Raw genomic sequence first — 12,612 nt, 5'->3', positions numbered from 1 at the left:
CGGGGTTGAAAGCTTAGCCATCTGTGGTGTCGGAGTCGACCGGCTCTTTCCTTCAAGTTCCACCCCAGGCAAGAAGTCTCCAGAATCCTGGTGGCCTACAGGACACAGGTCAGCCAGGTCGCTAAGTAGCCAGCGCCTACCAAAGACCGGAGCCACAACGGGCCGCCGGAAGCTTTTCTCTGAGAGGGGTCCGGAAGTAGGAGGCACGGCCCGGGGAAGGATCCCGCGGGCCATGGACCCGCCTCCCGGGGCCGGGCCGGCCTCCCTGCGCTTGGCAGCCGCTGCCAGCTGGCAAGTTGTACGCCGACGCTGTGTGGAGCATTTTCCGCGAGTCCTGGAGTTTCTGCACTCGCTTCGCGCTGCCGCTCCGGGCTTGGTTCTCTACCGGCATCATGAACGCCTGTGTCTGGGACTAAAGGCCAAGGTATTGGATGGAGCGAGTTAGGACCTGGAAAGGGGTGGGGTGCGAGGACCTGGGAATGGGACGACAGGTTGGGAGTAGGACTTGTTGGAAAAGGGTTGTTAGTCTCTTAAATTGGGGATTCTGAGCTCAGTACTATACAGATGGTGGTGGAGCTGATCCTGCAGGGCCGGCCTTGGGCCCACGTCCTGAACGTCCTGAATCACCACTTTGCACAGTCTGGACCTAGAGTGCGGGACCCTAAAGCTGTGAGTAAACCCTGAACAATCCCTAACCGCAGGTACCCTAACTGCACTAGTTACCCCTCCTCTCGACTGCTAGATCTTGATTCTGCCATCTTTTGCCATCCATATCCTCGACAGACAAAACAAGATCTGAGAAAGATTTCGGAGGCACAAGAAACTTTTTGCCAGCAGGTGAAACAGCTCTCAGAGGACTCCGTGGATTTGGCCTCCAACCTGCAGGTGAGACTGGCTAATTGAAGCTGTTTTATGACTCAATTTTCCGTAATCCTCTTTTTGCTTGCCTCTTTCTCCCTCTGCAGGAACTTGAACAAGAGTATGGAGAACCTTTTCTTGCTGCCATGGAAAAGCTGTTTTTCGAATACCTGTGTCAGCTAGAAAAAGCACTGCCTACATTGCAGGCAGAGAAGGTTTGCTGGGGCAGAGTACTTATGGTATTAAGTATGAGCAGTGGTATCCAGGACTGTGGTCTTCATACCTGTTTCCCTGCCCACAGCTCCAAGATGTGCTGAATTGGTTGCAGCCTGGAATTTCTGTGACCTCTTCTCTTACCCTGAGGCAGTATGGTATGGACATGGAGTGGCCACTTCCAGGTATATAAGGGATAACTAGGAATTTGGGAGGCAGTGTCTGACCTAACAACATTTCTGTGTTTGTGTGTGTGTACATGTGTACACGCACGCGTGCCAGTAGAGCTTGAACTCAAGGCCTGGGTCTTGTCCCTGAGCTTTTTTGCTCAAGGATAGCACTCTACCACTTGAGCCACAGCTCCTATTCTTGATTTTTCATGGTTAATTGGAGATAAGAGTCTTAGGGACTTTCCTTCCCTGTGTTGGCCCCAGTGGTTTATCCCTGTAATCCTAACTATTCAGGGCTGGCCTTAAGCAAAAGAGCTAAGCAAAGCCGGGCACTGGTGGCTTGTGTCTGTAATCCTAGCTGCTAAGGAGGCTGAGATCTGAGGATTGCAGTTCAAAGCCAGCCCAGGCAGGAAAGTCCGTAAGACTATTATCTCCAATAAAACCACATGAAAACCAGAAGTGGCACTGTGGCTCAAGTGGTAGAGCGCTCACCTTGAGCTGAAGAGCTGAGAGACAGAGCCCAAGCCCAGAGTTCAAGCCCCACAACCAACAAAAACAAACAAAAAAACCTAAGCAACAGTGCCCAGACAAAGTTCAAGCCCCTGTACTAACACAAAACAAGTTAAGTGAGCTTGAGGCATATTTTCTCTTTAAAGGAGCCTTATTTTCCTGGGTGCTGGTTGCTCATACCTACAATTCTAGCTACTCAGAATTTTTTTTTTTTTTGGGTCCGGTCGTGGGGCCTGAACTCTGGGCCTGGGCACTGTCCCTCAGCTCTTCAGCTCAAGGCTAGCGCTCTACTGCTTGAGCCACAGCGCCACTTCTGGCTTTTTTCTTTTTGCTTATGTGGTGCTGAGGAATTGAACCCAGGGCCTCAGGCATGCAAGGCAAGCGCTCTACCACTGAGCCACCTTCCCAGCCCTGCTACTCTGAATTCTAAGATAGGAGGATCAAGGTTCAAAGCCAGCCTGGGTAGACAAATCCAAGAGACTTTTTTCTCCAGTTAACTAGCAGAAAGTGGGAGGTAGAAGTATGGGGCTCAAGTGGCAGCAGATGAGCAGTAAAAAAAAAAGTAGCCTCACTTTCTTTTTCAGAAAACTCTGACTTAGTGAAGCTGACAGAGTCTGTGAAACAGACTCCTCCTCCACATCCCAAAGGAGTCCTCTACAGTCCTCTGCCAAAATCTAAGCCTAGCCCCCAAGGACCAGCCTCAAGAAAGCATCCAGAACTCTTATCAGGCCACCACTTCAATCTGGCCCCTCTAGGCCAGCGAAGAACCCACTCCCAATGGACATCTGCAAAGGGAGGGCACAAAGAGCGCCCCACGGTCATGTTGTTCCCCTTTAGGAATCTGAGCTCATCAACCCAGGTTACATCGAAGTCTGAAAGCAGAGAAGAACAAGGGATACACACTGGAAACACAGCAGATTCTGGGGGCACACGAGCAGCCTCCACTGGGAAGTCTAAGAATCCATCTCAGAGCCTAGGGGGAAAGGCTTTGGAGGAGAACTCATCAGACTTGTCTGCTGCAGAACAAAAGGCGTGAGTGGAAGAGTTGTTTTTCCCTCCCAGGAGCTCATTCTTTTACCTGTTTCCCCTTCACCCTATCTTTTTGTTGTTTCTACCTCAGGAATTCCTTGGATTGCTACATGGATCCCCTGAGACTGTCATTATCACCTCCTAGGGCCAAGAAACGAGGTAGGTGGACTAAACCAGGATTGGCTCCAACAGCCTTTTGTCTTGGGGACTTTTCAGGGCCTGAATTTACCTAGAGTAGATTGATTCTGCTTTCTTTCCTGCAGTGTGCTCTCCATCTCTGTGCAGCTCAGTCATTACCATAGGGGATTTGGTTTTGGACTCTGATGAGGAAGGAAATAGTCAAAGAGAAGGAAAGGTGAGTAAGAAGGGGAAAAGGTGGGTTGAACAAGACAAATCCACTCCTCCAGGTTAAAGAGGGGTTCAGGGAGTGGTTTCTGATGATGGGCTCTCACTGCTCCCTTCTCTGCAGGAGTCTTTGGGAAGCTATCAGAAGACAAAGTCTGACACCTTGATCCCTACGTTCTGTGAATATCTTCCCATTTCTGGCCCCAATAGCCTGCTTGCTCCTTCCCATGACTGCATAGACAGCTCTAGCCTTCTATGATAGCACTGGAATGTCCTCTACACCTGCCCATCTGCCTCTGCAGTTCTGTAGGCAGCTTAGTGACTGAAATGGAAGCCCAGGCTTGAGTTGCCTGGCTTCATTGCTCACAACTGTAATTCTTGATATTTCAGCTTATTATAATATTGTCTTGATGTAAAGGAGGGAAATTAAGTCTCCTATAGGTCAGCAGTCATTCCTTATTAACAGAACTGGCCCCTCTAGAGCTAGAAGAATCCCTTTGCTTTTCTACTTCCTTTGGAAAGTGTTACTCATTTCTGCCCAGGATGGTTACTGGGCTTGAGAATGTGGAAATTATCCTTGCACTATTCTGAAAATAGCCTAATGCCAGAATATGCTGTGTAAATTCTCTCACTGCCACGTTACTTGGGGTGATGGTGTTACAATGGAATAATTCATGTTAATAATACTCAAGTATCCATCCTCTGGGTCAGTGTGAATCCTTCCTTTGCCCACCCTGAAACAGCACCCAGATGCTAGCATTGTGCAGAAAGCAGTAACATCTCTCTACAGCCAATGGGATCTCTTTTTTTACTGAGTTATTTCAAAAACATAAATACTTCTAAGCTTTTCAGATATTTGAAGATCTCATGAAACTGATTAAGAAGACATGATTACAAAAGCCTGCCTTTTCCAGACCAAGGCCATGTAAAGCATTTATATATCAATTAGTATCTTTTTTTCTCTTAATAATCTTCAAGATGCTGAGTCCCTTGATTCCCATTTGATTGTCTTTATTTTCTGATTGTTTTCTTTCTTCCCAGTGGGTGTGTATGCAGAGAAATATAGCATTAATGCAGGAGCCTACAGGAATTGAGCTGATAGGAACTAATAAAGTAATACACTACCATACTAGCTGGAATGGGTAACAAGCCCAACTTGGAGGGCCATGTGGTAGAGTGCTGCTGTCCTGAGAGCAGGACTGCTTGGCTCTAGTGTGTGTCACCGAAGATTGGATTCACCTGCTGGGTGACTCGGATGAAGGTCGTTCTCCGGCTCAACTCTTTGAGCTTAGCTGCTCCCACGTAGGTACATGTTGACCGGATCCCTCCTAGGATGTCACGGATAGTATATTCTACGTCCCCTTTAAAGGGAACTTCCACTGTCTTTCCCTCTGAGGCCCTTTGGAATAGGAAAAAAATGTTATTACCTTCTCTTCTTTAAGCTTGTCCCAACTCTAGCATTTAGCCTCCCTTGTCATTTTTTTCCCCTGAGCATTCTACTGTTCATTTCCTAGTACCCATGAAACCACATCTGCTAGATAGCTTTGTCAGAACCCTCAGCTGCCTAGCCTCCACACATACCTGTACTCAGCCACGCCACCAGCATACTTCTTCATGGCCATTTCAGAACTCATTCCATAGAAGAGCTTGTACTTCTTACCATCCCTCTCAATGAGCTCACCTCCTGACTCACTGTGTCCAGCCAACATGCCACCCAGCATCACAAAGTCAGCACCTGCCCCTGCCAAAACCAAAGAGGTGAGAAAGATGTAGGTGGCCAAGGTGCCCACATGGCCACCCATAAAAGCAATTCATGCCAAATCTTCAGTGCTGACAACTTGAACATCTTCTCAGTTCTGTGTGCCCAGCTGACCCATGATGCACACAGGCCTGCTTTGCCTTGGTTTCTACTTCCCAGTGTGTCTGTTTTCTTCAGCATTTTCCCCCCAGTATCAGGGCTTGAACGCAGGACCTTGTGCTTTCTTGCTCTGCAAGAGCTATGCTTGTAGCCCTGCTTTTTTGTTGGTTTATCTTAGAGACAGAATCTTAAGAGGCTTTTCTGCCAGGGCTGGGTTTGAACCTCAATCCTGTAGGTCACAAGTCTCCTGAATAGCTAGGATTACAGGCATGATCCACTGGCTGGCTTGTCAAGATTTTGAAAAGCCTCTGGAGCTCTGTGACCTAGCTACTGTTTCCCTTTTCCTGCCAGTGCCATTCTTTGGTCATACTATTTTACTGCTCCCAGCAGTGTGATTTTTACCTGACCCAAGAGCAGAGGTCTCCCATGTAAGGATCACTTGGGAAACAAAGGGGGGAAAAATATTTGCAGCCCTGTCCCTTGGAGGCTGGTTGTGTGGGCCCGCTGTGGGGCTCAGGAATCTACATTGCCCAACAGTCTAGGGGACAGTGTAGATGGCCCTTGCTCACACTTGGAAAATTAAAATCAGTCTCTCCAAGTTTCCTCTGCTGGCTTGCCCCAGGTGATACCATACGCATTGGGAGACTAGTTCATATTAGGAAAGAATCTCAGTGGCTTCTTGAGCTTCTCTGGCCTGATCCTAGACACTCAGAGGTAACTCATCCTTTTCTACAGGATTCAGCTTCTGGGTCCTCCTAACCTCTTTACAAACCTTACCAAAAGCCTTGGCCACATCCCCAGGGCAGCTGCAGCCTCCATCCTACAAAGTAAGGAGCACTGTGAAGACACAACATGGACTTCCCAAACCCTCTCAGTGACTTCCCACCAACCCACCTCAAAGTGGACGAAGCCACATCAGAAAGCTCCTGTTTGGCAGACTCATATCCTGCCAGCCCTTGAGACTTACTGAAATGATGTGGCCTTTGAGGCCATGTGCAGCGTCCGCACATTCCATCACTGCACTGAGCTGTGGATACCCTACTCCCGTTTTCTTCCGGGTTGTACACACAGAACCTGTGGGTACAACGGTGGAAGTGAAGTGTTCCATGGATGCTTGCCACTGATGGGATAGCCAGTGGTCCTGATGAACCAACTTACCTGGCCCAATTCCCACTTTGATGATGTCAGCCCCAGAGAGGATTAGCTCTTCCACCATCTCTCCTGTTACCACATTCCCTGCCTGAGAGACAGCAAAATAGAGCATCCTTAGGATCAAGAATGGAGAGGAGTTTTCATGCTCATTATAGCATACCTAGACTATATGACCTGCTAGTGTTATTTCAAGCATACTGTGGTGCCTTCTACTAGGCCCTCTGAGGGCTTCTATACTAGCTATTTAAAAGGATACCATTTCCCACTCATTCCCACAGTCCTTTGAAAGGTAAGGTGAAAAATGGCCAGTGTCACTGTTTAACTAGGGTAAAGCTGAGGTCCAGGACACACTTTATTGCCTGAGGCAACAAAGCAGATCATCAGGAAGACAGGTGGTTTGGAGGAGCATTCAGGGAAGCAAAGAAAACTTTAAAACCAAACTTGGATCTGACTTAGCCAAGGGGTTCCAATATAGCCGGTCCTAAAGCTCTATGGCTGGCTTTAGAGAAAGGGAGAAGATGGAAATATAGGCTAAACATCTGCTCTGCCCAGATGCACTTGTTATTGAGGGGCAGCACCAACATCCTTTTGAAATTAATAAGGACTTACTTCCTTAAGCTTCTTTTTTTTTTTTTTTTTTTTTTTTTTTTGGGTCCGGTCGTGGGGCCTGAACTCTGGGCCTGAGCGCTGTCCCTCAGCTCTTCAGCTCAAGGCTAGCGCTCTACTACTTGAGCCACAGCGCCACTTCCGGCTTTTTTCTTTTTGCTTATGTGGTGCTGAGGAATCGAACCCAGGGCCTCAGGCATGCAAGGCAAGTGCTCTACCACTGAGCCACCTTCCCAGCCCCCTTCCTTAAGCTTCTTTAAAAATAAAACATATCTGTAACACTTCGGGTTTTGTTTTCATGTGACACTTTTTATATGACTAGAACAGTTCCATTTCTGTGTGCAGATGTGATTTGTACCACAAGTATGTACAATGCATAAATGTTTGAGCATAGTTTTATGAGTGATGTCAGAGACTCTGGATTTGTAGGGTCAGAGACAATGAACTTATTTGCAGCTTAGAACCATGAGTGATCACCCAGTTACATCATGTGGACTAGGAATATCATAGTACAATAGAGGAGAAATGAGCTGATAAGACAAAATGGAGAGTCAACAAGGAGTAGCGAGAAAGGAATGTAAAAACTACAGGGTAACAAACATACCATGATAGTGTGTTGGGGGAAGTGCTTCCGTACGTCCTTTACAAATTCAACAAAATGTTCAGAATAGCCATTTGCCACATCCAAGCAAATATATTTCACCTGGGGAATAGCTTCTAGGATCTGTTCCAGCTGCTCAAAATCAGAAGAGCCTGTGCCTGAGCTGGCAGCCAGATACTGTGGGAGAAAGAGGACTATTGACATGAGAGCATTAGATCAACCTGTAGCAACCAAAGATCTAATAAGCAGTCAGCAAGCATTAAAGGTGAGGGTTGATCTCCAGTAACCCCCTCCCCCGAAAAAAAAAAAGTTTCCTAGAAAACTTGGATAAGAAAGGGAATGGGGCAGATCCAGTATTACCTCAAGACAGTCAGGATTCTTGCTAGCAAAGTCTTGCCACTGATCAAGGCTGTAGTGCTTATGGACAGCAGTGAAGAGGGAAAACTGGGGAGAAGAAAAAAAAACATAAAAAAAGAAACCCCTACTAGGTTCCTTTCTTGAAAGAGACCTTTATACTATTCTAATAAAGAAAATGACTGGGATTTGAAAGGAAACCAACTTTTAAGTTCATGGTTGAGCTGAGATTTGAGTTGAACCATTACTCTCCCTACAAATCCCAGCACAGCTTTTTACCAAAAGCTAGTACTGGTCAAATATTCCTACTTAGGTACTCTGTTAACAGGATTGTATTTTTCCTGCCAGCACATATCTACAAGGTGATAAGGACATGCTGTTGGTAAAGTGGAGATAGTGGGACAAGTAGTGGCCAACCATGAAGAGAATATGGAGTCAGTGATTCACTTAATCCTCCCTCTTAAGGTAACAAAGTATTAATATGTTTCTGGTCTTTTCTGGCTCATTTGTAAGCAGTAATTCAGTCTGTTTAGATTCCCACAAAAGATAAGTAGCCAAAGAGCTATCACATCCTTGCTCCATTCTCACTGGATGAAAGAACAAGTGTTCATGTTGGGTGACAGATATTTGTCAAAAGTATACAAAAATATTTTGCATACATAATTTTTACAAGTTTTTTGTATGCAAATGTATCCAAAAGTACAAAATTTCATTCAACCAAGCTGAAGGATAATGATGACTTGGCAGGCTCATAATCCAACTGCACAACTTGCAAGCAATATTGCAATACTTGAAAAAGGTATTTAAAAGCCACTCTGAATGTTTATGTTATTCTAAGGTGCAAACATGCAAACATGAGATAGCAGTTGGCTGAGACAACACAAATCTTTTGGCTGACAAAAAACCCAGTCATGTATCTGTAGCAACTAGACACTTACTCAGTTTATCATCAACACTGTAGCTAAAACTGGTACTAAATTCTGCTTTCTTAATAACATTCTACTGTGAAGATGTTGATAAAGGAAGTTGCTCTTGGACGTCAACAGAACTGGGAGATACACAGGTATAATGTATCATGATAAACATCTAGTACAAACCAAGCCTTAAAAAATCATTTATGAGCCGGGCACTGTGGATCATGCCTATAATCCTAGCTACTCACGGGCACTGTGGATCATGCCTATAATCCTAGCTACTCAGGAGGCTGTGATCTGAGGATCACCGTTCAAAGCCAGCCTGGGCAGGAAAGTCCATGAGACTCTCATCTCCAATTAACCACCAGAAAACCGGAAGTGGCACTGGGCTCAAGTGGTAGAGCATTCGCCTTGAGCTGTAGAGCACAAGGACAGTGCCCAAGCCCAAAGTTCAAGCCCCACAACTGAGCAAAAAAAAAAAAAAAAAAAACACCAACAACTCATTTGTGGGGCTAGGAATATGGCTTATTGGTAGAGTGATTGCTAGCATGCATGAAGCCCTGGGTTCAATTCCTCAGTTCTATATACACGGAAAACCGGAAGTGGTGCTGTAAGTGGAACTGTGGCTCAAGTGCTAGAGCCCAGCCTTCAGCACAAAGAGGCTCAGGGACAGCACCCAGGCCCTGAGTTCAAGCCCCATGACTGACCAAAAAACATAAAAATACTCCGGGCCTGGGTGCTATCCCTGAGCTTTTTCCACTCAAGGCTGTCACTCTACCACTTGAGCCACAGTTCCACTTACAGCTTTTTGTTGGCTAACTGGAGATAAAAATCTCAAACTTGGGGCTGGGAAGGTGGCTCAGTGGTAGAGCACTTGCCTTGCATGCATGAGGCCCTGGGTTCGATTCCTCAGCACCACATAAGCAAAAAGCTGGAAGTGGCGCTGATGCTCAAGTGGTAGAACACTAGCCTTGAGCTGAAGAGCTGAGGGACGGAGCCCAGGCCCAGAATTCAGGCCCCACGACCGGACCAAAAAAAAAAAAAAAAAAAAAGAATCTCAAACTGTCCTGCCTAAGCTGGCTTTGAACCACAATCCTCAAATTTCAGCCTTTTGAGTAGCTAGGACTGCAGTGTGAGCTACCAGTGCCCAGCTAAAAATCTGATTTCTTTAAAATTCATCCATATTATAGCAAGTCAGTCCCTAATACAGCTCATGTAATATAGCCATGTCTACTAACCTAATAGATTAACTATTCTTCAAGTCTACTGGTCAGGGTAGACTGACAATGGGCAAAAGGATTCCTAAGCAGTTAGTAAAGAGGAACAGGAATAAAGTAATAAAACTGCGTAACTATCAGCCTCAGAGAAATGGTGACAAACATTCCACAAAGACACAACAATCAAAATTAGGCAGGGAGATTAAGTCCATAAGGTAAACAAAGCTACAAATAGCAACAGAATTCAACTAATGCTTCACAGATTAACCAGCAGAGTGTGTATATTGTCAAAAGTGCCCACGTAACTATCTACCTTCTCAGCTACAAGCATAGAGGCAGGTAATATTACTGACAGGAGCAGTGTCTTCCATTTTCAAAGTGAACAACCTGTATGTAAGAAAAACATATTCCATTGGGGCCATGTCCCAGAAACTATCAGCAACCTACGACTTAAAGAAGAGGAAGATTTTTTTCAAAAGAATAGCAGGCATTTGTATGTCCCTCCCCCATGGTATAACCCCTGCTTTCACTATAAATGATGTTGGTATATGTGGAGGGGAAGGGAAAAAACAAATTGTTAAAACAGGGATACAGGAGGATCCATTGCAACAATGAGATGTACAAGTCGTTATGTTGAAAAACGAACTTTACAACTTTGGTGGGGGGAGAGGGGAGATACGAAGGGATGGGAAGGGGAAACAAAGCAGGAGGCTACAATGCTTGATAAGAAATGTGCTCATTATCTTATCCATGTAATTGTAAACCCTCTGTACAGTATTTTCACAATAAAAATATATTTTAAAAAAAGAAGAAGAAGAAGAAAGGAAGAATAGCAGGCATGCTGGGCCCTGGTGGCTCACATCTGTAATCCTAGCTACTCAGGAGGCTGAAATCTGAGGATCGAGATTCCAAGGAAGCTCAAGCAGAAAAGTCCTTGAGACACTTATTTCCAATTAACCTCTCAAAAACCGGAAGTGGCACTGTGGCTCAAATTGGTAGAGTGCTATCTTTGAGCAAAACAAGCTCGAGAACAGTGCCCAGGCCCTAAGTTCAAGCCCTATGACCAAAAAAAAAAACAAAACAAAACAACAACAAAAGAATAGCAGGCATAAAAATGAGTAAGCTGCTTCTCTAGGATATTCTAGTTAGGAATTGAGAGCTCAAACTGGATTTAGTTTCTAGACCAAAACAGTGAATGCTTACTGCTGCACACATGATGTGACTGAGAGATAAATATAGTTGGGAAAGGATAGCCTAAGAAATGGGGAAAGTTGGTGAGGTGTGTAAATTAGGGGAAATAAAAGTTCTGTTCATATATCAGAAAAATGGGACAAAACGTAACTTTGAATCTCATTAATTTAGATGGCCCTTTTTCTTTTTCTGTGTGTAGGGGCTGTTCTGGAGTCTGAATTCAGTGTCTTAAACTTGTTAAGCAAGCACTCTACCTGCTGAGGCATACCTCTAGCCCTGTTTTGTTTTAGCTATTTCTTTTTATAGAGTTCAGCATTTTTGCCCAGGGCCAGAGTGCAATCCTCCAACCTGTCTCCTAGTAGCTAAGATGACAGACTAGCCCCAGCATGCCCAGCTTGTTTGTTGAGATGGGGTCTTGCTAACATTTTTGCCAAGGCTGCCCTCACACTGAAATTCACCCCATTCCAAACTACCACATATATGGAATTACAGGCATGTACAATCACACACCACCGTAAGATGGCCCTTTGAACAGATAGGGTAAAAGGGGCCTTAGTACCAGAGAAATAGTACATTCAAGAATTCTAACTGCTAACTGTCAGAGAGCTAACTGGAAATAAGAATGCAAATGCCTCTGAAACCAGCTAGCCTAATCTAACATTAGGTAAGTAGCATACAAGAAATCCCACCTTAGAGAGAACCTTGGCCATCTCAAAGGTGCCCACAGTATCCATATTGGCAGCAATAATGGGTACACCAGTGTACATCTGCTTTGAGTTCCGAAATGAAAAGGATCTTGTGAGATCCACCTGCAAATAGAAACAGGAAACTGATCGTTTCATTCATCACATGAGAACAGAACAAAGCAGCTTTTTTTGGTCCTGGCCCACCAGGTGCTTGTGCAAAAGAGAGCAAGAAGAGAAGCAGGCTCACCTCACTTCGAGATTTAAGGGTGCTGCGTTTTGGCCTCAACAGGACATCCTTGAAGTCTAGCTTCACATCATTGTCGATATGAGGCATGGCGGGGTCTAAAGAAACCACGGATCTAAGGGCTGGAAGACAAAAAGTGAGAAAGAACCAAATCCAAAATCCATCCCCTAGGACCTCAACATCCTGATGGTGCACGGAAGGGTCGGTCTATCTCTCCTCGCTTAAGTTATGGAAGTTTGTTATACAGGTCAAACTCGTGGTTGGGACCGTCCTGTGGAGATTTCTCTCGATTCCTTTTTAACTGATTAAAGAGAACTGGGAAAGAGTTGTGGGTGATTCTGACGGTGCATTGCTTATCCCACTATTCTTTCTTCCCATGTCCCAGCAAAAAGTAATTGGAGTAAGCACTGACTGACTATGAGAGAAGGAACCCAGAGGTCTTGATCAGCTTCCGGCCTAGGGATACTTACTTCCTGTAGGCTCGGCCGAGGTGGCAGTTGACCAAAGGTACCTTTGCTTAGCAACTAGTGTCCTACAGCCTTGCTAAACCTAGCGGGCAACGCCAACAGGTTCCGCTAATTGCCGGCTAAAACCAACCGGAAGTTCGCCTTCTGCAGGACCACGTGTGGTCTTCTGGGAAACAGAGTTCACTCACTGAGATTTG

At 45.4% G+C, this 12,612-nt stretch overlaps 2 protein-coding genes across 5 annotated transcripts; one reads left to right on the top strand and one right to left on the bottom strand.

Annotated features, from left to right (window-relative positions):
• Positions 1 to 218: 218 nt before the first annotated feature.
• Positions 219 to 5,850, top strand: Tinf2 (TERF1 interacting nuclear factor 2). Of its 2 annotated transcripts, none has more exons than XM_070025827.1 (9): positions 219 to 424; positions 565 to 669; positions 784 to 885; positions 966 to 1,073; positions 1,160 to 1,256; positions 2,336 to 2,783; positions 2,872 to 2,939; positions 3,044 to 3,135; positions 5,719 to 5,850. In XM_070025827.1, exons 1-9 carry the CDS (start codon positions 233 to 235, stop codon positions 5,740 to 5,742), a joined length of 1,236 nt encoding a protein of 411 aa, XP_069881928.1. In that variant the 5' UTR covers positions 219 to 232; the 3' UTR covers positions 5,743 to 5,850. The 2 variants fall into 2 exon arrangements, with proteins under 2 accessions (XP_069881928.1, XP_069881923.1); XM_070025822.1 differs by lacking the exon at positions 5,719 to 5,850 and adding an exon at positions 3,250 to 4,119.
• On the bottom strand, positions 4,213 to 12,565 carry Gmpr2 (guanosine monophosphate reductase 2). 3 transcript variants are annotated; one of them, XM_070025832.1, is made up of 10 exons: positions 12,419 to 12,565; positions 11,952 to 12,070; positions 11,708 to 11,827; positions 7,703 to 7,786; positions 7,346 to 7,519; positions 6,142 to 6,223; positions 5,951 to 6,057; positions 5,761 to 5,803; positions 4,707 to 4,866; positions 4,213 to 4,524 (listed from the first exon to the last, which is right to left on the bottom strand). In XM_070025832.1, the coding sequence occupies exons 2-10, from the start codon at positions 12,036 to 12,038 to the stop codon at positions 4,335 to 4,337; spliced, it is 1,047 nt and encodes a 348-aa protein (XP_069881933.1). In that variant the 5' UTR covers positions 12,039 to 12,070; positions 12,419 to 12,565; the 3' UTR covers positions 4,213 to 4,334. The 3 variants fall into 3 exon arrangements, with proteins under 3 accessions (XP_069881933.1, XP_069881942.1, XP_069881952.1); XM_070025841.1 differs by lacking the exon at positions 12,419 to 12,565 and adding an exon at positions 12,361 to 12,382; XM_070025851.1 differs by lacking the exons at positions 11,952 to 12,070; positions 12,419 to 12,565 and adding an exon at positions 10,141 to 10,214 and having other exon boundaries at positions 11,708 to 11,793.
• Positions 12,566 to 12,612: the final 47 nt, after the last annotated feature.

The sequence above is a fragment of the Dipodomys merriami genome, unplaced genomic scaffold, assembly GCF_024711535.1.
Source record: "Dipodomys merriami isolate MVZ:Mamm:240054 unplaced genomic scaffold, mDipMer1.0.p SCAF_1, whole genome shotgun sequence".
Classification (NCBI taxonomy): Eukaryota; Metazoa; Chordata; class Mammalia; order Rodentia; family Heteromyidae; genus Dipodomys; species Dipodomys merriami.
The sequence above is the reverse complement of the archived record's forward strand: the minus strand, read 5'-3'. Positions and strand labels throughout refer to the sequence as shown.